Here is a 26,461-nt window from a genome sequence, read left to right as displayed (position 1 = left end):
GAAATGGAGTCCCTTGATGCATTATTCTCAACACAGAGAGTGGTTTGCATACAGTAACTCCTTGGCTATTGCCTCTGTTCGACAGTATTTCTGCAGAAACCATTGAGGCTTCCAGAAGGTGGCAAGTGGTAGCTGATAACTGGGGATGCTCAGGACATAACCACTTCACAAGTTCTGCACACTAAATTCACTGTGTGCACCTGTCTTTTTAATTTGATAAACTCCATTAATTAATGTGGGAAAACAGAGCAGATGTACTATTTACAACACTATCAAGGTCTCATCACGGTGTTTATTATAAAGCCTGTTTCTTAGTTTGTAACTCAGTTGCAGACGTTTACTCTGGGATGAAAAGCATGTAAAAAGAATTTAGGAGTAAAAAGTTTCTCTGTAGACATTATAACCCAAAATAGTTTTTAGTAATTGTTGTAGGCAATTCAAGTTTTGCCTTGCACAATTTTGCAATTATTCTTTAGTAAATCTTCAGAAATTTTGATAGCTGGGAAACTGTCTACTGCAAATAAAGTTGTTTTTTTTATTACATATCTGTAACATCATTGTAGTTGCCGCAAAACCAAAATGATACCAAATGCACATCTATCCAGTGGATCATGATGTCTCCTATGAAGCGATAATGGCAGATTCCATAAATCCACTTTAAAAAAAAAAAAGTCAAAAGGACATATGTAAATGAGAGCCCACGACAGCTCCAGAGACGTTGCTACAGACAGACAATCAAGGAAAAAGTCTATGATTACATATTTACACAATAGTCCATAAAGGAATTCCAAAGCTATGGACTACCTAGTAAATAAGCTATTAAAAAGTCCACAATTTGTTTACACAGCAAATATGAGCTGCTTCAAAGGTGGAATTTTTTTTATACACAGTTCATTATATCAATTTTCACACAATTACATGACATTTCTTTAAAACTACTGTTAAAAAATTAACACAAGGAAATTAAAGTAAGAGCTAGATTAAAGTTTCATTAAGGATCCAACAAGCAAATCACCAAGAGTCAGACTCAGGTTTAGATATCACCACTATATAGGCTCTTAGAAAAATCATGCTACAACACTCCATGAGGTGGTGTCAGGATCTTCCACTCCTTCAAGCCTCAATTTAGCAGAGCATCCTTATTTGTTCAGCACTTAACTTCATGCTTTGGTGCTTAACTCAATCAGGGCCTCTGAACTGTCAGACCTCTAATGCTTTTTTTAATTTAGTTCTTAATTCAGTATATTCAGTTGCATTTGTTTTGAAAAGCTCTTTGTTAAATGCCACTTATATTTACACTGGATTTTTACACCTGAGTGATTATCAAGCAGTCATCTTGTTTCTAGTCAAACATTCCATAAAGCCATACAATCCTTGTGCTAGTGTTTTACTGCACCTGTACCAGTTATATATAGAAAATATGCATCAGCAACTGCCCTCATACATTTTCAGTACAGTTTCTACCTTGTCCTTCCCCTTCCACACAATATGAACTGATTTTTTTTTAAAGCCAAGTTTAGAATTGCTCACAAAGCAAAAAAACCAAAAACCACAAACAGGTTGGAGCCCAGTAAAGACAAGGTGACATGAGAAAGAAAGGACATTGAATGATTAGTTGGATTTGTAGAAGAAATATAGGAGCCTGCCTAATGAGTGCCCAGGGGCATCCCAGAAGGATCTACTTCATTCAGTTACAGCAAGAGACTCAAGATACACTACAAATCTACAGAGGACGAGTCTCATACAAGAGTTGTTTGTGGACTCTCAACAAGTATGTGTGAGTAAAAAGGGGAACATGAAGGTATATCAGCCAGGCCTGTTTATTAAGAATCACATTTAATGAGTTTCTTTCTTTCAATTTCAGATGCTCAAATACAGCTGGTAGAAATTCAAAACAGCCGTAAAGAAATGTGACAGACTGATACAAATAGTACTGTAGCATAAAAAATGATAAAAAACACCTGAAAAAAAGTCACGTAACACCCTCCCCCCAAAAATTTACACTTTGAACCTAAGCCAGTTTTTGAAGTTTCCCTTCTCCAGAGCTAGGAGGAGGAAGAAGAGAAGGAAGAAAGTGCAGATGACCTTCAAGCCACAAAGGTCTTGTGCCAATGTTTACTCGCCATGCCTGGTGGTGGTATGTAAAGAGAGATCACCGAGTGCCGATGCTGCCACCACCAAAGAGATTCCTACAGAAATCCCAACTTGAGGCTAATACTGAACACTTAGAGTAGACCAACGAGCTGCATCAACAATAAAAAAAAAAAAAAAAATCAAACTAAAAGAAGTGGGAGAACCCCAAATAGCACAGATCCACATTTGTGAAAGGGCAAGAAGGGAGGTCTATACAGTAAATAGTCAAATGGTTTATGTTACAGATGACTGGCAGTTTTAAAGAGTCTCTTCCCAGCTCCATTGCTGCTCCAACCCAGAAGGGAAACTGAAAAAGGGAGGAAGAAGAGAAGTTGGGACATCATCGTGGAGCATGCAGGATTGGAAGCAGCGGAGTGGGTATGCTCAAATAAGCCCCCGCCTTTTCTTGTAGTCTTCCAGGTTCAGTGATCGCCGAGGGGCACCATCTTTTGCTGGTGGAGCTTTGGAGGTGATGGCAAGCGTCTTAGACTCTGTGAGGAAATAACAGAAAGTCTGTACTAGAAGACATGTAAGTGGAAGTTCTTTTGCTTGGTGGTAACAGTAGGAGAGAAGAGATTTCAGCCTTCCCTGCCACAAAATGAACCAAGCTTCTTTGTGACAACTTCACCTTGGAAGTATGTTTAGCTTCTCTGCTAAACATAAATTAATAGTACATTGAACTAAAGGTATTTCCAATTATGTGACAAGCATGTTCTATTTTGACTTTGCACCTCTTAAACTTGCTCTCTGCCACCAATGTTTCCATCTCTGGAAGAAACTACTCTGAAGTTACCAATGTTGCTGTCTCTCATGCTGCATTGCAGTGTTCTGACAATGAAGGATATTTGTTACATGAGCATAGCAGAGACACAGGACAGACCTCACAGGGGGGTAAAACCAGTCAAGTTTTCTATGCAACATTTCTTTCTTTACTTGCACAATAAAAAGCTTTATCTAAGCCAGGTTTTTTCATTCTGAGTAGTGCAGCCTCCCTGACTCCCATCTCACTCTCCTTCAATCCATCCAACACACTAATGTCAAGATGCAACTTCACAAAGAATCTATCTGCTCTGAGCACATACAGTCACTCTCAGATCCCGATACTGGTTCTCGCTCAGCAGTAAAAGCCAAATTTTGCAAAATCCCAACTCGTCACCCACTCTTACATTAGATTTAAGCTCCCTGCCATGGCATACACTGTGCTCTTCACCTTTTGGCTCTTCTCTTTGGATTTGCCTCCCTTGCTCACTCATTCCTCCAAAGCCCTTCACTCCCACTACCACCTTGTGTGTCCTTCAACTGTTGTCTTTCTGACTGCTTCCACACTGACTCTTACACCTACAAGGCCCATCTTAGCCTGTTCTGCCACAACTTAATGTTCTCCTTCATTTCCCTCCTGAAACTACTACTTGGGAACATAGGAACTTCCATATTGGATCAGCCCCACGGTCCTCTTCAGAGAGGCCTGCTAGCTCTAGTACTCCAAGCAACCTGATGCAAGTTAATCTTTCGTTATTCACACTGTGTTACACCGCCACCCACTCCCTACATTTATCAAGTTGTCTGTTTAGACTGCATGCTCTTTGGGACAGGGGCCTTGTCTTCCTATGTGTCTCAAGCCCATTGCTGGCACTGCATAAACAAACGTCACCATCAAAAAGACTATGTAGAGAGGTAGCTTTCATGGGTGAATACCCACTTTGTTGGATGCACGTAGTGGAAATTTCCAGGGGCAGATATATATATGCAAGCAAGAAGCAAGCTAGAGATAACAAGGTTAGTTCAATCAGGGAGGATGAGGCCCTGTTCTAGCAGTTGAGGTGTGTAAAAGCAGCAAAGAATCCTGTGGCACCTTACAGACTAACAGTTTTGGAGCATGAGCTTTCGTGGGTGAATACCCACTTTGTCAGATGCAGCCTCATCCTCCCTGATTGAACTATCCTCGTTATCTCTAGCTTGCTTCTTGCATACATATATATACCTGCCCCTGGAAATTTCCACTACATGCATCTGACGAAGTGGGTATTCACCCAAGAAAGCTCATGCTCCAAAACGTCTGTTAGTCTATAAGGTGCCACAGGATTCTTTGCTGCCTTTACAGATCCAGACTAACACAGCTACTCCTCTGATACTCAACTAAAACTGGCAGCCCTGGTCCATATACTTCTGTAATCTAGCAAAACTGGAAAATCACCTCCCTGCACATACATAAGAGACACCCACCTGAGCTGGGAACCTGGAGATCAATCTTCACATCAAAGTCATGCACTTTGAACAGGTCCTCTGAGAGGTCACTAGCTGATTTCGAATTCACGTCTTTGTCCTTCCCCTGACCCTGAAATTTAAACAAAGTTTCAGCAGTAGCAGCAGCACAAATCTGACAAAGTAGAGCCAAAGCCAGAGATGAGAAAGTTATTAGTTACCATCATGTTCAGTCTGGTCCTTCTGTTGTAAGAGAGGCTACACATTTATCCTAATTATGAGCTTAATTGTAAAAAGTGAGTGAAAATTCACAAAATGTCACAATAACCTAGAACACCACAGATAAAAAGAGTTCCAAAATGGAGACAGACTGAATTAGTCCAACCTAAAAGGCTTGCTGATATAACTCCAGGCCAGTGTTAAGATCATGCCAGGTAAACAAGAGAAGTAGGGAACTGGAAATCAATTAACCAAAATGGGTACGTAGAAAATTAGGCCTAATCGGTGAACAAAATAATGAAAGGATGGGGTATTGCCCCATCACTCCCTTTTGGGGGTCTTTAAAGGACTTTAGGGGAAAACAATTGAAGGACGAATATGGACGCTGGCTAAAAGACTGGCGAACAGGAAAGAGCAAGCTTCACCATCAGGACTGCCATTCTCACCATCTCTCAGATCTTGCGATCTACCGTGAAACCATTAGTCTTCATCATCCTAATCCTGAAAATATGTCCTAACCAGACTAGGGGCTGGGAGGGAATGCAAAAGGGACTCAAATGACATTACCATCTCCACCTGAATCCTGACCACTGCCTGGGGTACAAGACAGTCTTCCCTGTCCCTTTGTGTGTCCTTTCCCTCCCCCACTTCATTTTCTTCTCTTTTCTATCCCTCTGCTTTTTCCTTCTGTCTAATAAAAGCCTGGCTTAGCTGGCTAAGACTGTTGTGAAATACACACTGCTGTAACCAAAAGATAAATAAAAGCAGCTCAACTAACTTCTTTTCTTTCTTCCAAAAGTACAACTATTTCCACCTTTATGTCATGTAATACCCTGCCAATTAGAGGGTGTGGAGAGGTTTGTTTTTGAAAATGCTCTCCAGCAAAAAGGTACAAGGAAAGTTAACATGAAAACCTTAATTAATAGTTTACATTTCAAATGCTTTCTCCCCCTCCCCCCCGTTCTGTATTTGTAATAAAAGGTTAAAGGACATTTCATGGTGTTCGCGCCATGGTACTAAGCAGACTTAGGTCTCTGTACCCCGAACTTTGTGTAACACTGTTTAATACTGGACAGTAACAGGGTCACGTTAACACCTTTAATTCTTTGGGCCCATTCATTCCATCTCAATTAATTCAACACTTCTCTATAGCCATGACTCCAAGGCACTATGATAATACAAATAAATAGTAACGGTACCTTAAAATTAAACTGCAGGATTCTAAATAAAAAGATGGAGGAATACAGCAGAGGACGGATGCAGTACTTGCCTTGCCCATGTCCTTTGGCGCATCCGGTAAAGCACCAGATCCATATTTTGCATTTAGTTGGGCGAGGATGGCAGCTTGGACAGCAGGATCCCTGGACTACGAGCAAGAAAGACAGTGAGCAACTGTATTTCCTTGGTGATACCCATGCAAGATCTGCCCTGACATTAAAACTCAAAATGCTCAGATTCAAAGAGCTTAAGGCCCGAATGGGCCATTAGATCATTTCGTCTGACAGGGGTAACTGATATAGATATGTCAGTTACCCCTGTATTGAGCCCAATAATGTGTGTTTGGTGAAAGCATAACTTCCAGGAAAGCATCCAGTCTTGATTTGAAGACATCAGGAGAGGGAGAATCCACCACTTTCCTTGGTGGTTTGTTCCAATGATTAATGACTCTTACTGCTAAAAAAAACCCAAAACTCTGTGCCTAATTTCCAACTTGAATTTTTCTGGCTTCAGCTATTGGATCTCGTTATGCCTTTATTCTCTACATTAAAGAGCCCTTTAGTATGGGGCATTTTCTCCCTATAAAAAGGTACTTGTGTCCACTGTAATCAAGTCACCTCAATCTTTTTTGATAAGTTTAAGTCTCTTCCTGTAAGGTATCTTCTCCAGTCCTCCAGTAATTTGTGTGACTCTTCTCTGCATCCTCGCCAACTTTTCAACATCCTTTTAAAACTGTGGACTCCTAAACTGTATGCAGCATTCCAATGTGCTAAACAGCGGTAAAAAACCCCTCCCTACACCTACTCCCATTTACACAAGGATCACATAGCCCTTTTTTGCCACAGCACTGCACCATGTTGAGCTGCTTGTTCACTATGACCCCTAAATCCTTTCAGAGTCACTGCTTTCCAGTCCACAGTCCCTCTCTTCCCCCTCAGATGTTTTAGGAAACTATGCACTCAACTGAATATTTTAAGTGTTAAAATATATATTATGTTCCACAGTGAGACTTTGCAGCTATACCCGCACAGAGCAGGTTGTTGTCCCAGAGCTGTTCTATAAGAATTTACTAGTAAGTTCCAAAGCGCCATCATCTCCCTGCTCCTCCATACCCATGCCTGGATCACACATCTCCAATACGCTTCACCAAGAATGAGCTGTAACACCTTTTCTTTGTGGTGGATGTACCGATCCTGGCCTGAGTATGTATCACCATTGTATCTGGACAACTGTTCCCAACAGCCCTTCCTGACTGTGCCACTAAGTATATTTATTCTTTTCCTTTCTATTCCACACATGGACAGTCTGCACTATTCCCTACCATCCTCCACTTGCCTTGGACTGACTTCAGTGTTATACTTACATTGGACACTATCGTGGGCTTGCACTGCCGCCTAGTAAAAGGGTCCATTTGCTGGTTTTTCATATTGTGACTTTCAGCCTGCAGAAGAAGCAATGAACAATCTTACACAGCTCACTATTTTCATCTGTCTTGCCTTTGTCAACCCCCACACAGACACCATAGCCATCTGCAGCATCAAGGTTAGAAGGACAGCAAGCACCACCAATAACCTCTACTAGGTCATATCCACAAATTTTAAACTCCAATCACTCTACTCCCTGAAAGACAAAGTGGAGAGACTTTGCATACCTCTCATGGATGTTATGAGACTTAGTATTTGTTAAAGTCCCTTGAATGAAAAGCACTACAGGGCAAAGCAGTATTTCCCTCCATTACTATACCTCCTTAAGTCTGATTTCTGACTCATGCAATGCCTAGTATGCCAATATTACAACCATCATGGAAACCAGCTGAGAATGGGACTGGTCATGGGAGGGGCAACTAATTTCTTTATAAATATCACTTTCTGAGTTTTGTTTTGTTTTGAAAGAACATCTTGTAGGATAAAATAAAATGTGGTAAACCTCACCATGTAATCAGCTACCCGCCACTCCCCTACAAATTCCATTTTTTCTGGTAGCCCAAGTATTGCTTCAACATTCCTTACCACTAGAGCCTTCTCGGACTCCACAATGTTCCATTCTCGATTCCTCTGGTTGATGTAACTACAAAAAAGAAAGGGGGCAGAGAGGAGGGGAGAGGAGACAGAGTACAACAACAGTGTTACGTAATGCACACTACCCAAAGGCAGGAAATCATAGAAACCCAAGACTAGAAGGGACCTTAATAGGACATCTAGTCCAGTCCCCGTCACAGAGGGAGAGCTGTGTATTATCTAGAACAGTGGTTCCCAACCAGGGGCCCGAGGCCCCCTGGGGTGCTGCAAGCAGGTTTCAGAGGGTCTGCCAAGCATGCCTGGCATCAGACTTGCTACAGCCCAGGGCAGAAACCCAAAGCCCTGCCGCATGGGACTGCAACTGGGGCCCCCAAGCCCCACCACCAGGGGCTGAATCTGAAGTCTGAGCAACTTAGCTTTGTAGTACCCCCTGTGGTGTGGGGCCCCAGTAAATTGCCTTCCTTGCTATCCCCTAATGGCGGCCCTGGCTTTTATATGTTGAAAAAAAGTCATTGTGGCACAGGTGGGCCATAGAGTTTTTATAGCATGTTGCAGGGGGCCTCAAAGAAAAGGTTGAGAACCCCTGATCTAGAAGACCATCTCTGACAGGTATTTATCTAACCTGTTTTTAAAATCTCCAGAGGAGATTCCACAGCCTCCGTAGATAATTTGTTTCAGTGCTTAACTACCCTTGCAGTTAGGAAGTTTTTCCTAATGTCTAACCTAAAGCTCACTTGCTGCAATTTAAGCCCATTGCTTCTTGTCCTGTCTTCGGTAGATATGGAGAACAATCCCCTCCTCTTTATAACAACCTTTTATGTATTTGAAGACTGTTTTCTCCCCCCTCAATCTTCTCTTCTCCAGATTAAACAAATCCAGTGTTTTCAATTTTTCCTCGTAGGTCATATTTATCAGACATTCATCATTTTTGTTACTCTCTTCTGTATTTTCTCCAATTTGTCCACGTCTTTCCTAAAGCGTGGTGCCCAGAACTGGACAAAGTACTCCAGCTGAGGCCTTACCAGGGCTAAGTAATCCTTTATGTCCGTCCCTGGCTAGTTTAATTGCATTTTGTGCCTTGGCCTTTCTAACTTTTTCCTTTATGCTCTTTTTTTAATAGTCATTTTATTTAAATGATTGCTCTCACTGGCAATCATTTTCTGGCACACAACCCTTTATTTGAGATGGTTGGGAAGAAAGATTTCATTTTTGACAACAGGAAACTGATTCTGGTGCATATGATCAGATGGAGAGAAACAGCAAGTGAATAAGTAGCATAACTAGCAACCAAGGTATTCAGGCCATAAGTACATGTACAGGAAAGAAGTGCCAGAACTTGTAAATAGCACTAAATTTTTGTTTAATTGGTTTCTCTCTTCTATTGCCTTTTTATTGATGTGCTTTGAAGGTACAATGCCATCTTCAGCTACCTACCTGATTGCAGAAATGTTCTTTGTCCGCTGGCGGTCCAGGGCCTCTGCTCTTTCTTCTAGTTCATTAAGCTGATCTTGAATCTGTTTTGCCTTGTCCTGGTCCCCCAAGTCCTCTGCCATAGCCTTCAACCAACCAGTTATTTGTTAGGCATAATTCTCCACCACAGGGCCAGTCATAGATATTAGGGATAGACCTAGAGTAATCTAGCCTGTTTTACTTCAGTGGCATTCTTACTTTTACCACTAGAATAAGAGGATCTCATTTTCATTCCTATACAGAAGTCTGCTATAGTTTGATTAAAACTCCTCTTTCCCCTGCCCAGTACAGGAAAAGACTGATTATTATCGCAATTGTGAATTTTAGTTTAGTTAATGCAATGGGAGTTTAAATCAGCCTCCTCATTCAATGAGATATACAATACAACCTTTGTCTAGCGTGCCACCTGGTGGCAGCCATCAGACATTCTTTCAACAAGTCAAAACTCAAAAGCTTCTCTCTCACCAACAGAAGTTGGTCCTATAAAAGATATTTCCTCACCCACCTTGTCTCACTAAAACTGAATATACACCATCACATAACCCACAACTCTGCATAAGTGAATTTCAGTAAATGATGGTTTATCTATAAAGTTAAATCAGTGTACAGTGTGCAAGAGCAAAGTTAACAGGATGCTAAATCCCTTGTTTTCTTGGGTTTGTATTTTCTAGTACACTTCTACCTCGATATAACGCGACCCGATATAACACAAATTCAGATATAATGCAGTAACGCAGTGCTTCGGGGGGCTGTGCACTTCGGTGGATCAAAACAAGTTCAATATAACGCGGTTTCACCTATAATGCTGTAAGATTTTTTGGCTTCTGAAGACAGCGTTATATCAAGGTAGAGGTTTATCAACTTAATGAGAAAACCAAGAGTAGATTTTTCCTTGGTGTGAGAAGCTACGGCGATTTTTATTCTTCAAAAGGTATATTAAACTGTTTGACTTTTAGGCCTCTGCTATGCACATGACCAAGTAAGCCACTCAAGGCTCTGCATATTCAAGTCTCTTCACATGAGACGTTGACATGGAAAGAAACCACAACAGCCAGTAAATGGCTCAGCCATCTATTTCTTTCAATAGGAATTTGAACAGCAGGCTCTAAAAAACCAATATAGGCAAGCAATTCTCGAATTCTCCGAAGAGTATATAGCAGCAATAACGAGGAAAGAAAGTGAACTTCTACAGCCACCAGCTAGGAGTGTCTCATCCTGAGAACAAGAAAGGACAGCTGCTGGCTGTTGTGCCTCATCAGCAGGTGGCAAGTGCCCTCCAATGGAGGAGAAATTTAGTGATTCTGAATGGGCTCCAGATGTTCTGGAACCCTGCAGTTCTCTGCGTTCTATTTGCTGTAGAACTTAAGTCAAGTTGCTGCTTAAGTCAACGTGGTGCTTTGGTTATAATGAGCATCCAAATAAGCTTGGATTCTTCAATCAAGAGAGCTTTGCACAAAGCAGGCGAGTATCATCTCTTACCTTCTCCTTTAGTAGCTGAGTTTTCTTCATGGCATAGTTGGGAGGGGCTTTTCGGAACCTCTCTTTCTCTTTCACAATCTTTCACATGAGCAGAACAGAAGAGAGAAGTAATAACAATATATTCATTTTATAATACCTGGAGGAGCTACAAGTGACAGGCCAACTGGTCCCATTAAACATACGACAATATTTACTTCTACAGAACTTTTTTTTTCAGCTGTAACTGACCTTTGCATTCATTAGTCTACCAAAATACGAACTAACAAGTTACAACTTTCACTGTATATATGGCCTATAACAGACTAATGACACCAAATTACACTTAGTAAATCCCGAGCTAGTAAAGAGCTGAAGAATTGATAATAGCCAACTTTAATATGATGCCAATAACTACTTAGAACTCTGTACTGTTTAACTCTGCTCAGAAGAGTAACAAAGCAAAGGAACTCTTTGCAAGGCTGCAGCACAAGCCTGAGATTGGGCACAGAACACAGAGGATATAATAAAATAGGAGTGGGTATTAAAAATCAGGCCTAATTAGACCCCAAACTATTCTTTCCATCTCTGTCATTTATTCCACTTAATTTTGTTACTTGTACCTTTCCCATTCAGCACCACCCAGGGCCGGATTTAGGTACCAGCAAACCAAGCACATGCTTGGGGCGGCACAATTCCAGGGACGGCATTTTTTGCTTCAGCAGTCCATCCTCGTTCTGGTTTGGTTTTTTTTTTGGTTTTTGGCTTGGGGTGGCAAAAAAACTAGAACAAGCCCTGGCCCCACCACAGTGAAACCAAGCACGTCTGACTTCACAAGTGCCAGAGCTCTGTTCTTGTGAATTCCTGCTCCTTTTGAGCACTGCCCTAGTGTCATTCTAGGAGACACTACTTACAGGGCCACATCTCAAAGTACAGTCAATTCATTTACCTCCTCAATGTCTTGGTCATTAAATTTGTAGTTGAGGGCTTCTTTGATGGACACTTCCTTCTTGTTTATCTCATCTAGTGTAGGCAACTGCATCCCAGCAGAGAACATCTAGATACAAAAACAGAAAGAGTCAAGATCATTCTCCACTCAGAGTATCACTGGGAGAGAGCTGCTGCAAAGAGGAAAAATTCGGGCAAACTCACCGCTTCCTTCCACTTCATGAACTCACTTTCAGTAAATTCCTGATTTGAGACAAACTCCAGACGAAACACACGTTGGTCACTGCCATGCCTGCAACAAAGAAAAAAAGTTACCAGGAAAACTCATATGCCAACCAATACAATAATGTGCCCATCTGCTGGATACAGGGCAATGACTTGGGTCTACAAAGAAAGACAAAAGTTCAATGCACTCTAGCCAGTTGAGTGACTATTTAGGCTACTCTCATTTTGTTCACTACATGTCTACCTCCATCCCAAAATTCCTGCACACGCTTTGGTGAGTCAGTTCTGTTCCATTCTGCATATGAAAGACTGTATTGGGGGGGAGAGAAGAAGCATATTGCCAGATAGCCAAGTAAGGCACACACAAGAAGCTGAGGGGAGGAAAAGCCACATAGGCCGCAGTGGGTGGTGGTTTCTCTCAGGCACCAGGAGAAAAGCCTAACCTGATTCTCAGACTTGGGTTTGTGGACTTGTTTGGGAGCTCTGAAGCAAGGCCTTGGTGAACTGTTTGTTATAATGATTCCTGTTCTGTAACCTTCTTGAGAGGGGAGGTGGCATTTGGTCAATGTGTATTAGTTTCTCCTGTCCTGAACTATTTAAGTGACTTTACCTTGGGAAATTAGTGAGATAGATTGACAATATCCTGTGATGTTGTGAACAAGCCTAACAGAATTAAGATAAATTTAATTCAATAAAGTTAAACCTCACTGAAATAGGGTTAATACTCTTGGTGTAAACTGTATTAAAAATGCAACTGTGTGTTGTTGTGGCATTGTATGCATCTTCTCTAGCAGAAGGGAGGATGCTAAATGAACTTCCTCCATCATCAGCCTTGGAAGCCAGACCATCCCTCTCCTTCCCCCCTTCCACTTCCCCCAAGAGACATATATTCTAGTTCAAACTGGATTCTCCCGTGACCAACAGACAAAGAAAATACTTTCTGATAAATAACCTGGGTTTAGATGGACTTAGGGCCGTCTTCCTGATCCAGCCAATGGACAGGACCTCTGATCCATGGAAGGTCCCAATCCTTTGGGGAGGGCTGGAAGAACTCGGTCTATTAAGGCCCCATAGGAGTGGGTGCTTGTTCTGAGCTGGAGCTGTGGTGAACTGTTAAACACAAGGACTCCCCTAGAGTGGGCGGTTAAAGGATTTATGCTGCCAGAATCCATGTTAGGACTGGGGTTCCCGGTAAGCTTATTAGTGTGCATGGAGATTTTCTCTGTAATGTGTATACCTTAAGTATAAAGTAGGGTTGCTTAGAAAGCACTGCGTGGTAACATATCTATAGCAATTATACTCTTTATCCATCTCTGAAGAGAGAGTAAAACACGTCTGTTTCAGCAGACTGTCTTGGCTAGCAAATAAACATGGAAAGCAGGGAACTGTGCAGCCTGCAAATACCCTGATCACAAGGGGAAGAGACATGGGTCTCCACCCAGAAATGCAATGACTAGGAGCATCCACAGGGATACACATCTCAAAGAATCATCATTACTGCACAAGGCGAGTAACTTCCTCCTCGTCTTTGAGTAGTGTCCCTATGGGTCCTCTACGCCACATGACTCCCGTGCAGTATCCCTAATGGGAAGCTGAGGCTTCAGCATCTAGTCTGTTATGAATGACAATGCTGTGGAAGCAAAGACAGCATCAGAAGCACAGCACCTGGTAATCGCATAGTGTTTTGTGAAAGTATACTCAGATGCAGAGGTTGCTGCCCTGCAGATTTCAGGGATACGGACATGCCTGAGGAAGGTGACAGAGGAGGAACCCGATCTCGTGGATTGTGCGTGGATTCCGGATGGAGGTACTACATTATGAACCTGATAGCAGTGTTTGATACAGTTCAAGTTCCATTTGGAGAGTCTCTAGGATGATATCGCTGCGCCTTTATAGGAGAACTCCTAAAGGCCTTCAGCCTGTCCAGGTAAAAGCCCAGGGCTCTTCTAATGTCTACTGTGTGCAGTACAGCCTCCCTGTTTTCATGGTGAGGCTTAGGGTAAAAGGTCAGGAGATGAAAGAGTTGGTTTATATGAAAAGATGAGGTCACCTTGGGAATGAACTCAGGTGTAGCGTAAGAGTAAGCTTGTCCTGAAAAAATATTGTATAAGGGGTGTGTGCCATCAGTGCCGCTATTTCCCCTATTCTTCTCACCAAGGTGATCGCCAACAGGAAGGCTGTCTTCATAGACCGGTATGTGAGCAAAAGTAGCCATAGGTTCAAAAGACTGCCTAGTCAGGCTCTTTAGTACTAAGTTTAGGTCCCATGTTGGGGTAGGATGTCTGGGTTGGGAAAAAAGTTCCTTGAGGAACTGATTTGTGGTTGGGTGTGAGAGCATTGAGAATCCCTCTATTTGTTGATGGAAAGCTGCTATGGCAGCTAGGTGAACTTTGAGTGAACTAAAGAAATAATCCTGATTTCTTCAGAGTCAGTATATCATCTAAGACCATTGGGAGAATAGCCAATGTCAGGGAAATTTGTCTGGAATTACACCAAACTTAAAACATGGTCCACTTTTGAAGGTAAAGTACAATGTGCAGCCAATTTTCTACTGTGTAGTAATACACCCTGTACCTCCTCAGAGCAGGATCTTTCTATGATCAGCTGGGCAAGACACAAGCGCACCAACAGAGGGGCACCCTTAGGGACACTATTCGAAGACAACGACTAAATTAGAGTGTCATTAATGCTAAGTGAAGTAGACAACCTCCATCTAGTTTCTAAACAGTATCAGAAGTTCTCACCACCAGCCAGTCAGCATTCTACTTCTGATTAACATCTCACATGGCTCTCAGATTACTAGAGAATCCTCATTGTCTGGGGAAGCTAGCTGCCCTGATGAACATTCCCTTAGAGCAATGATTTATCTCCTTAAACTAGGCAGCAAAGGCTATTACCAGCCATCAGAGGTGTGAATGATTAATAAGGCTCTTTCAGAGAACCTAGAAAGTTATTGCAGACCTGCACCAAATGCATTCTCCAAACATTTGGGAGAATTAAGAAAGCAGGTGTCTCATTTTCCTACCTCACCAGGATGTTGTGAGGATCAGTGCATTACCATGCTGAATGCCTCACAGTCTTTAACGGGGTCCATATAGATATGAGAGAGAGAGGGAGATTTCATATTATGTCCACCTATCCACCATCTAGTGTTTAAGCAGCACTGTGTGCCGGTCCCTGTTCTGCCTCTGCCATAGGAAGATACATTTCCCCATTGCCCTATGTGGAGGCGATGAAGAGGAAATAAAAAATACAGATGGCTGACATCGCACAGCAGGAATATACAGACATCTGCTCTGGCAATCTCCAGCTGAATTTCTCAGACCACAAGGGACCGAGGTGGCCATTTTGTGAGCTATTTACCATCTCCCTATTTAAGGGGGAAGAGTGTTCTGACAAGCATGTTGCGATGGTAGAAAAAAAAAATCTGCTTTATGGCTCTCGTCTCCATACCACACAGAAAACATTACATCCCATAAGAAGGCAATGCACCAATTGATAAAATTACTCTGTCACCTTACCGTAATTGTAGTCCTTTATTTGTCCTGGTACCCCCAAGCTGGTAAACTTTTGCAGTTTCTACAACACCAGTTATTTCAGCAACCTAAACCATAAAAAAGATGTGCAGAAGAACAGACTGTGAGGACTAAGTTCATGCCATTTTCTGAACACTATCCATACTTCAAAGTCCTCTCCACTTGAGACCAAGCTTAGTCTGATTAATAATTCTAACTAAAAATCATCATCTAGAGCAAAGAAAATTACACTGAAGACTAGTCCCTGCTATGTTAGCAGATATTGTACAAGTTACTTCGTATAAGTTTGTACTTCACCTTCAGCTGGCAAGCAGTTGGCAGTTTACAATGCCAGCTGAAATAAGTATGGCATTTAAATGGTCTCAATTCTTCCCCAGTAACATGGTGTGTATAATCCTACAGTAAAATAGCTGTATCTGGTATGGGGAGGAAATAAAATACACCTTCAGCACTGCCCCATGTGTTAAGCACAATCACTCGGAAGTACCAGTTTTTGACTGGAACTTCAGAGGATGCTGCCATATTCTTTCATGTAGTCACTGTGATGAACAGCAAGGAAATGATTAAATTATCTCGCCAAGAGTAGTCAGATGTGTCAGATTATTTTATTTTACACAATTACCACAAGAGAAAAAATGGATCTATGTTCTTGCTCATCAGTACACAAAACCAGTTTGACAGCACTACCTTGCCTTCACTGTTGAGCACAGCTGGTGTTAAATCCTTTACCAACGTCCTCAAATTCACTAACAGTTTTGAAGCAGCAAAGCATTTTTTCCCCCCAATTACTCTTCTTCTGAAGAGCACAGGCAAAGTGGAAATGTCTGGTACCGTAGTGCATACTTTCTGATTTCTCAAGAGATGAAATGGTAAGAAGTTACAGGAGTGACCACAAATTACAGGAAGTGGGAATCATACTGATCCTTACTTGGTCACAACAACAACAACTCAAAAATTAATTTTCAATATAGAACAAAGAGAAAGAGAGCAGCATCAGTTAGTGTCAGAAGACTAGGTTTTCAATATTGTGTTAGTATGGCCCCAATTTATCACATTGATTTAGAAACTAATAAGCTGCAGCTCCCTATTTGGCCACCTTACCCCTCGAATTTTTTTTTTTTTTTTTTTTTTTTTTTTAAAAACAAGCCATCTCCACTACTCTAAAAGCAGCAGGCTCCTTCAGTACATAATGAAGGATCTTTTACTTGTAACCACCCAATAATTATGAGCTCTTTCTCCTGAGAGACCAGACAAATAATGGCAGCTGTGAATATTGCTGTGCTACTAAATGGGAATCAAATCCCTGGAAGACAAACTCACTCGATAGACAGGTTTACTGTTGTGGTTCCCAATGCCGATACGCACAAAGCAGCCGGTGACTGTCTTGGCAAAGAAGGGCATATGACACCAACGCTCCAGCTTATGCCGAGATAACCGTACTCGATTCAGTTCTTCAGGTAAGGAGACTGGCTGGGATTTGGGAGGAATTTCTTCTTTTCTGGTTTGGAAAAGACAAGGAGGACAAAAGAAATGTAAATCCATTAGCATCAAAGGGGTTTCAATTAGTTATCTAAAGCATTTGTAAAAGGATTCAATTTGTCAGGATGGAAGAGTGTAGTTATTTGAATTTAGTGCTCATGAGAGGTGTCCAATGGAAAGCTCTGGAGATAAAAGCCCTATATACATAGGACAGGTATAGCATGGGCAGTAGTTTCTCTTACACTTCTCAACTATGAGCCATGTTCTTCAGGGTGCAAGTACTGTTGTCTCCAGGGCAATTTAATCCTTGGCCCAAGGTCACCAAATCACAAAGCAATGGTAGTAAATTTCAGTCACTACAAATATGGGCACAATTTGAATAGTGATGTAGGATTCTTATCCCACCATTACGAGGCTCCTCAACCAGTCAGTTTATACTCAACATTTTTCACAAGGCAAGCGTGCAGCTTCAATTTTTCAACACAACTGAGGCTAATTTCAAAATGTTTCCCCAACTGGTTTATCTCTCAAGGGTTAAGTGCAAACTCTGGGGCCAACAAGCAAGAATTACCTCATCTTCCAATCACTGCACACAACAGGAAAGAACACACTTGGGTCACAGGAGAGTGTTAAATCCTAGCTGCTGATCCAGTGGCGGGAAGCTGGACTACAAGAGGGAATGCAAATAAATCCCAAATCTAGCTGCACATAGAAACCCGCAAATGACATTGCCAAGAGGCAGACCCACCTCTGATGCACCAAGTTGCCCCCACTTAATCCTCTAAACCAAAACATGGTCAGACAGGTATTTTAAACACACACACACACGACAGCAGTTTTCTATAACCTGTGTTCAATACTTACTCTTCCTCCTCATCAGATGAGGATGATCTGGATGTGCGATCACTCTTCTCACTAGACTTATCATCCTCTTCTTCCTCTTCATCATCTGAGTATACTTCGCTAGTTTTTAATGGCTGTTTTTTTGCAAGCAACTCAGCTGAAAAAGGAAATAATTGAGCTTTTATTTTTGCTGAAAGCTTCTCCTTGCACTTGGAACCTTCAGTTGTAAGAGACAGGATAACCAGGTAATAATGTGCTCACAAGCGGGAAACCAGCTTCATAGCATGCAGTTACACTTACATCTAAGCATTCACTTACTCACTGTAGGTTTACTATTTGAAACAGACAAACAGGAGTATGCAAAAGTTTTCTAAATCTCAGCTGTGCTCATCTGAAACACTGGGTGGAGCACAGCAACGTGATAAGGAAACAGGATTCACATATGCATACTTGAGCTTATTGCTACCTTGCCAGTCTATCTGCTCATGACAACAACTTTTGGAAGAAAAGGCACAGACCCCTAAGCGTCTTTTTAACCATTTTAGGCAAGGACCAAGGAAGGCCAAAAAGATAGTGTCACAACTTCAGTCTGCAACAAGATGCCTGAGGCATATGGTGGAAAGAACAAAATGTGTTCTGTTTACATGTATAGAAACAGATGGCCACAGACAAAACATTACTAAGAAATTAACAGAGTCTAGGTGGTTTAGGGGTTCAGAAATGGAACCTTTCACCTCTAGGTAGCCACTTCAAGCACATCTCAAGCTGTCAGGAATGAAATGTTGCCAAGTGATCACTAATCAACAGACTGTGTGAAATTATTTGGTGGTTTCAGTCCACTCTCCAGTGAATACACATCCCTGTCTCACAAGCCACCACCAACAATTGGTACCCTTGTTAGCAATTTCAGTCAAAAAACCAAGGAATGAGTGAACATGGAAATGGCAATTTTGGAGTGAACAAAGGTCAAGACTGGAGCATATTGGGGCGGAATATGAGTGGGGAAGCTTGATTAAAGATTCTGGGCTACGTTTACATGAAATTGTATTGAAGATTTTAAAAAAATTAAAAACTACACAGTTCAGAAGATATTACAGGGTTTAGAATCAGTTCAGCAGGACACCAAAGAACAAAATGTACTGGCTTTTAAAATGGTGGAGGCAGCACTCTAGGGAGAAGTGGGTTCAGGAAAAAACTCTGCCCAAAACAAGAATTGGGAGCAAACAAAGAGGAAATGGGGAACAAGAAAACCACCATTAGTTTCAAAACCAAATCAACCCACTTAACTGAGCTTTTTGTATTGACACCAATTTATACAGATTAGTGCCCCAGCATCACATGTTACAGCCATATTACATGATTAGGAAATGCACTCCAAATTACGTTCTTTGCAGGTCAGCAACACAAATTTTCACACTCACCTGTTCTGTTCTTCCTTTTCTCTCTCTCTGCTTTCAGTTCCTCCATGGCCTGAGATTTCTTATCCAGTTTCTCATCCCGCTTTGACCGTCGTTCTTTGTTGTGTGACATCACCTAAAGGGTGTGCACAGAGAACACTTCACTACCTAGCCAAACCTCAGAGACTGAAATAAAGAACAAAGTTAAAAATTCTCTATTCTAGAATTCAAGCTGGTTGAAATTTTTCATTCAAACCATTCAATGAAGTCCCTTTTCCCTCCCCCGAAAAAACCTGAAAATTTTCGGAAAAGCCTTTGAGACTCCTAAGCTCTGTGTCAAAACTGAAGATTGATATTTCGAAGTTTAAATTTTTGTTTCCCTCTTCTTTGCTTTTTCCTTCTTTTTTTCTTCCTTATTTCTTTCTGCCATTGAGTGTTGCCTAGAGTGTGTTTTTTGGCTAAATTTCAGAACTTCAATTTTGGAAGAATTACAGAATGGCAAAAGCAAAAATGAAACTCATTTTGCGAGTCTCAAAAGTTTTGAAAAGTTAAAATAGCAAAAGAAAAATGGGGAAATCAAGGTAAATAATCCTGGACATCATTCATCTTATTGCACGCAGTGACAAAAGGGAAAAAGGGGGATGAGGAGGGAAAGTTATACAGTTTTCAAAATATATTTTGCACAGAATTTCAAAAAAATACTGTTCCATTTCAAATTCTGCAAGATGGAAACAACTTGAAGATGCCATTTTTCACAAGAGATTTTTTTCCATTTTGAGCACCTCTATCTCAAATGCCTGGTAGTGTAGTATGGAAGGTTCTATCAGCATAAGTTCTGAGCGACTTATGCAGAATATTCTTGGACAAAACCTTTCTAACACACGACGAGCTGGGTGTTCTGTTTATGCTGTGTGTTACAGAACTACTATAGTACAAATGATTTGGATTCAAGAGTTCCTATTTTCCCCCCTCCAGACTTTCTTGGTACCACGAGCCCAACAGCACAGACATCAAGGGCGAAACCAACTAAAATGTTTAGATGTAGCTGAATGTTTCCTAAAATAGCTCTACTACCATCACTGTAAAGTCCGATCTTGGAACTTCCCAATGGAAAACAAGTAGGAAGCTCAGGCCCTTGCCTTTCCAGTGGTATAAAGCTCTCATTTCTAGCCCTCCTGGGTTATGAGATCTGTCATTGGCGCAAGAGTGCATATTACAAAACCTGCACTTCAGGGCAAGGGCAAAAAGACCAACAACAACAAAATCATTTCACTGGCAGGTTGTTTTTCAAAAAAAGTGGCAGTTGTTTGAAGTTGTTCAAATGTTTGGAATTTTAGAGGTAGCCCCTAGGAAAGATGGAATAGTTGGCAGAATATACAAGTCAATTAACGATGCAGAAAAAAAAAAGTAACATGTGGCTCTGCCATTTATCACATAAGTAAAGTACACACAAGGGATGTTACCCAGGTAGGAGATAAAAGACTATATAGACAAAGCGGGTTATTTCTTTATATTTGCTAGAAGAGTAAAATTGTGTAAATTAAATTTCACACAGAAAGCTATATTAAGAGAGCATTCAGGTTGCCAAGTGAAGCACTCAAGAGGCAAGAAATACCAAAGTATTCTTGCCTAATTAACTCTTACCCCTTATGCATGTGAAATACAATACAGTCCTTCATGACATGAACACATTCCTTCAGAGCCCTACCTCTGGCCCTCCTAGAACATTGCCACATGCACTTGCACGTGTAATGAGAAATTCAGCTCAATTTCCTTATAAATGCAGGTAATAGAGTCATCAGAATATTCAGAGGTTGTTTTTCCAAAGAGAACTCTTGTATAAAGTCTGGACACATGCACAACACAGGTTTAAGAACTCATAACTTGACTTAATTCTAAAACAGATTTTCACCAGACTATAGAAAGTCTCTAGGTTGCAGATGTGCTTATGTCCCTACCACCTTTTACACGTCTGCTCCACACAGAGGGGCACTAGGAGCTATTATTTTTTTTTTTAAAATAGAAAAAGTATTATTTATTTTTTGTGCTCAAAAATGGCTCACTGTTTTCGGTCAAACTCCCCTAAAAAATACACCTCCACCATGGGACCAATGTGGGAAATTTCAGCTTGAAAGGTAAAAGTTTGACAAAAAGATATAAGCAACAACAAAAAGCCCCTTTAGAATGAAAACAGTTAAGCAAATGCTATATATTTTCTTTAATTTATATGCTCTTTGTGATCTGAAAACTCAAGACTGCATTGAGCACAGAAGTGACCTGACTTCCCTGCCCCCTACCAGGTTGCTGGGCGGGGTATGGAAAGTGGCAGAAAGGAGGGCAAAAGGCAGCAGCATTCCACTGTGGGATAAAGTGACTCTAGTAGTGAGAATTGCTATGTTTCTTACCTGGCATTCCTGGATCTGTGAGAGCTTTTTCTTCTCCTGCTCTTCCTCCTGCTTTTTCTTTTTCTCCTTTTTTTCTTTCTTTTTCGCCGTTTTTAGTTTCTTTTTAATTTCAAATCTGGGCATAAACAAGTGGGGCAGAAGAAAGTAGATGAAAGGGCTGAAACCAATTTCTGGCATGACTCAGATAAGGACAGGCATCAGATTCAAGGAGCATTATGGATTAAAAACTGAGATGGACAGTAAGTATAAAATATTGAGTTCTCAATCACTGAAATAGTGCCTGAAGTTAAAGAAAATGGATACATGCTCAGAATCTCACAGCTGAGCCACAGTTATGCCATGATAAAATGGGAACTGGAACAGTTAAGCCAAGTACAGTAAGAACCAGTAGTTGAAGTTTGATAGTAATCTAGAACCCAGACACCTACTACTTGGAAAGGTACATGTGATGCCATGTTATACTTAGGGGAACAGACATACTAACTTGCAAATTTTGTTGTTTGTTACATTGCAGAATAGTACCTAAATATAATCAGGTTCTTTAGATTTCAACCTAAAAAGCTTGTGAAGTTTCTTTTTCAGCACCCATACAAACCTCAATGTTCAACTCTACAGCTATAGACCTTTCCAAAAGAACCAGAAAAAGCATGCCTCTAGTACTCATAAGCTACAAGAACAAAATTGTATTTCAGACTTGGTCCCAGTTCTATCATATATATAATTCACATTATAAAACAGCCAGAGAACAAAGACATGGCTTGACAACATTATAATAAAACTACAATTAGGGTTTCCATTCAAACACCAGCCAACTTGGGAGAAGACATGCACAGAATGGGTAGGAGTGCTGCAGCAGAGTGATTGAGCCTACAGCGGAGAAAAGCAGCATATTGTTGATGCCTGCATATACAAACTCAACGCTGACCTGTATAGCATCATTTATGTAGATGGGTCTTCCAGTGGGTTTATGATCAAATAAATTGGTTAGTCTCTAAGGTGCCACAAGTACTCCTGTTCTTTTTGCAGATACAGACTAACACAGCTGCTACTCTGAAACCTGTCACAGAAACAGTTTTATCTTTTCTTTTTTCTTTTTTTTTTTTTTTAAAGGAAGCGAAGAATTTAGATTTTCTGGTTAGAGAACACTATCTCTACTCTAACAGCCCAATCCTGCAAAAGACTGAGCATGTAAATAACTTTACTCAAACAAGTAGTTCCATTGGAATACTTAGCCTCCAAGAAGAATGTTGACAAACTTTTATTAATGTGCTCTGTTGAGGGACCAGAGCTGAGTAAATTAATTAGTTTCCAGTTCTCATCAACCTCCTTTCAAGAGGCTCAGTCAATGATGGCTCTCTACCACCCCACTAGGAATCTCCAAAAACCCACTGCTGAGCCCTGGAAGAAGGTATTCTGTTCACTCAAGAAGGGTACCACTTGCCAGCCACTGGCCCCAGCTCCCAAGATGTTATCGGAAAACCATAATTAGTGTTTCCAGAGTTTCAAAACACCAGCTCCATGCTGGTTGGGGGAGAAATTAATGGATTCCCTTTTCTCCTACCCTCTGATTCTCTGCACAAAGCCTGCATCAATTCACCTCAATAGAGTGTTAACACAAACCTAGAGACAACAGATTAAATTCTCACCTTTAACTACTTCCTCTGCTAATTGCTTTAGCAGAAACATCCATTTCAACTGAGGCTGCGAATGCAGAGTGGGTAGAATACCACCAATTTTTCACCCAAACTGATTCATGAACGATCTGAAGACAGAGACTGTTCAGAGAAGACTTGGAAGAAACTGCTAAAAGCAGACTCTAGTAACAGACAGGCTGGGCCAGATTCATGAAGATGCCATAACTGATCATACTGGCATGGGTAGTAGGCCAGAACCCGCCCCTCTACAGACCTGCCAGAGGAAAGGATGGAAGAAGAGATGAAAACCATTGAGAAAAAGTAGAATAGAAGGGAAAAATCTGTTTCATGTAAACCATAATTTTGTCGGTTACACGCAACAGCACCATCTTTAATGGAAAGAATTTTATTACTGAAATAGCAAGTTTGACAAGGGAGACACAATAACCACTCAATCTAAGGCCTTGTCTACACTACAAAGTTTTGTTGACAAAAGGTAGTTGTTCACCACTTTGGAGGTGTCTAGCCAGACAATGAACCATCACTTGGTTAAGAAGCCATTCTTTGGCAGGAAAAAGGGATGAGAGCAAAAAATTTGTATCTTGACAGTGGAACAGATGGAAGTTCTCATGCAAACAGACTTGCTGTCACCTGAATCCCAGCTGGAGATAATTCTCAAAGAAGAGAAATGCTAGAAGAAAGGGGAACATTCTCCCCTCATCTCTAACTCATGACATCAACAACATTTGAAAGACAAGGAAGCATCGCTGAACTGAAGGAGTCGTCTCTCACCACTGCTTACAGCAGTCTGGCTGGATTAAAAATCCAGCCAGACTGCTGTAAGCATGTGCTGAGAGAAACCTTTTTACTTTAAATTCACTTAGCTTGTTAAGTTAGGTATGCACTTGAATTTTACCTTTTATATCTTTGTAACTAATTCTGACTTTTATTCCTTATTACATGTAATCACTTAAAATCCATCTTTCTGTAGTTAATAAACTTGTTTTATTGTTTGGACAATGGGAATTTGCTGGTGTCACTCTGCAATATAATTTAGGAGTGAATGGGCGAGCAGGCCAAAAGTGGATGCTCTCACAGCAAAGCAGTGTAAAAGGTACCCCAGCTTGAAGAATTGAGAGGACACAGCTGTTCAGCAATCCAGATTGTACCCTGAGTAATGTCACATGGTCTTCTCATGGATCAGTAGCTAGTTGGAAGACAGGAAACAAAAGGATAGGAATGCATGCTCAGTTTTCACAGTGGGGGAGAGGTAAATAGCAGGGTCTCCCAAGGATCTGTACTGAGACCAATGCTGTTCAACATGTTCATAATAAATGATCTGGAAAAAGGGGTAAACAGTGAGGTGGCAAAGTTTGCAGATGATTGCAGTTAGCTTTGGATTTAACTAAGAGTTATAAAGGGATCTTACAGAACTGGGTGACTAGGCAACAAAATGCAGATGAAATTCAATGCTGATAAATGCAAAGTAATGCATGTTGTAAAACATAATCCTAACTATACCTAAGAAATGATGGGGTCTAATAATTAGCTGTTACCACTCAAGATAGATATTGGAGTTGTCATGGATAGTTTTCTGAAATACATCCGCTCACTGGTAGCGGCAGTCAAAAAAGCTAACAGAATGTTAGGAAGCATTAGGAAATGGATAGAAAATAAGACAGAAAATATAATGTTGCTAGATAAATATATGGTACGCCCACACCTTACTACTGCATGCAGTTCTAGTTGCCCCATGTCAAAAAAAGATATTAGAATTGGAAAAGATATAGAGAAGGGTAAGAAAGATGATTAAGGATATGGAACAGCTTCCATACAAAGAGATTAAAAAGACTCTTTCTGTTTATCTTAGTAAAGAGAAACTAAGCAGAGATATAACAGAGGTCTATAAAAGCATGAATGGTGTAGAGAAAGTGTATAGGGAAGTGTTATTTACCCCTTCACATAATACAAGAACTAGGGGTCACTCAATGAAATTAATAGGCAGCAGGTTTAAAACAAACCAAAGCAAATGCTTCTTCACACAACGAACAGTCAATCTGTAGAACTCATCGCCAGAGGATGTTGTGAAGGGAAAAAGTATAAGTGGGTTTTAAAAAGAACTAGAGAAGTTTATGAAATATAGGTCCATCAATGGCTATCAGCCAAGATGGTCCAGAACATAACTCTAGGCTCTCGGTGTCTCTAAACCTCTAACTGCCAGAAGCTGAGACTGGATGACAGGGGATGGATCACTTGATAACTGCCCCGTTCTGTTCATTCCCTTTGACACATCTGGCACAGGCCACTGTCAGAAAACGGGATCTTGGGCTAGACAGACAACTGGTCTGACCCATTACGGCCATTCTTATGTTCTTAATAATTCATAAACTTACCTTCTCTTCAGCACTTCCCTCTTCTCTATCCGGTTAAATAGCTCCTGTTCCCTCTCCTTCTCTGTCATCTGTTCCAGTCGAGCTCTGTCTTCCTCATCTCCCATCAGGTCCTCCCCATAACCATCATGGAACTCCTCATCTTCAGATGATGAATCTGAATCTGAGCTGGAGGAGGAACTGTTGCTCTCAGAATCAGACACTTCACCTGAAATGAAACCATGAGACAGTTATGTTATGCTGTGATAAAACTAAGTACTTCGGCTTGGCCCTACCAACAATGGATGGGGAATATGGCAGCCGTATTAGTTCTCCACTACACTAGTAACAGTAGTGAATAAGAAGGAATCAGAATAAAGGCAATTAAAATTGAAAGACAGTACATTTAAAAACTCAAAATGGAATACTTTGCTTTCACCCAAAATGCACTACTATCTACAACATATCATGGAGTCCGAGGACTTTACAGAATTTTCAAGAGATTATGGTGTCACTACTGTTCCACCATAATGTCCACTCAAAGATGCAAAGTAGTTTTCATTTTGATAGGACTGTTAACTTATTTTTCGTGAAATGAAGTAGTAACAAAAATATTGAGTGACAGAGTATGTGAATTTTTCACATTGTTTTGATGCAGATCAGGTTGACACATACTGAATATAAGATATCAAAAGTGACTCTACCATTTTTGAATTTTTCAGTCCTTTTTGACAAGAACGTTAAGGTCCTGTGATCTGATTTTTGCCCCACATATTACTTTACATCTGCTAAATAGGACACAGTACCACTTAAAGTAGGTTCCAAGTTTCTTACAAGTTAGTTTTAATACACCAACACGAAGCTGGCAGCTTAAGCACTGTCAACATCATCATTCCCACAGCTGTTTAAA

At 40.9% G+C, this 26,461-nt stretch overlaps 1 protein-coding gene across 1 annotated transcript in view; it reads right to left on the bottom strand.

The window, feature by feature from the left end:
- Nucleotides 1-668: 668 nt before the first annotated feature.
- Nucleotides 669-26,461, bottom strand: part of RTF1 (RTF1 homolog, Paf1/RNA polymerase II complex component) — a 41,925-nt gene continuing 16,132 nt past the window's right edge. The window contains exons 4-18 of the mRNA XM_030559511.1: nucleotides 25,576-25,780; nucleotides 21,549-21,663; nucleotides 19,168-19,279; nucleotides 17,768-17,903; nucleotides 16,745-16,922; nucleotides 15,410-15,492; nucleotides 11,868-11,955; nucleotides 11,665-11,772; nucleotides 10,740-10,817; nucleotides 9,225-9,346; nucleotides 7,782-7,839; nucleotides 7,136-7,213; nucleotides 5,825-5,920; nucleotides 4,357-4,468; nucleotides 669-2,624 (exon numbers count right to left, since the gene is read on the bottom strand). Of these exons, the coding sequence (XP_030415371.1) occupies nucleotides 2,518-2,624; nucleotides 4,357-4,468; nucleotides 5,825-5,920; nucleotides 7,136-7,213; nucleotides 7,782-7,839; nucleotides 9,225-9,346; nucleotides 10,740-10,817; nucleotides 11,665-11,772; nucleotides 11,868-11,955; nucleotides 15,410-15,492; nucleotides 16,745-16,922; nucleotides 17,768-17,903; nucleotides 19,168-19,279; nucleotides 21,549-21,663; nucleotides 25,576-25,780 (1,676 nt within the window). The 3' untranslated portion in view covers nucleotides 669-2,517. The remainder of the gene's footprint in view (nucleotides 2,625-4,356; nucleotides 4,469-5,824; nucleotides 5,921-7,135; nucleotides 7,214-7,781; nucleotides 7,840-9,224; nucleotides 9,347-10,739; nucleotides 10,818-11,664; nucleotides 11,773-11,867; nucleotides 11,956-15,409; nucleotides 15,493-16,744; nucleotides 16,923-17,767; nucleotides 17,904-19,167; nucleotides 19,280-21,548; nucleotides 21,664-25,575; nucleotides 25,781-26,461) is intronic.

Source organism: Gopherus evgoodei, chromosome 4 (genome assembly GCF_007399415.2).
Source record: "Gopherus evgoodei ecotype Sinaloan lineage chromosome 4, rGopEvg1_v1.p, whole genome shotgun sequence".
Classification (NCBI taxonomy): domain Eukaryota; kingdom Metazoa; phylum Chordata; order Testudines; family Testudinidae; genus Gopherus; species Gopherus evgoodei.
This window is presented reverse-complemented; position numbering and strand designations above follow the sequence as displayed.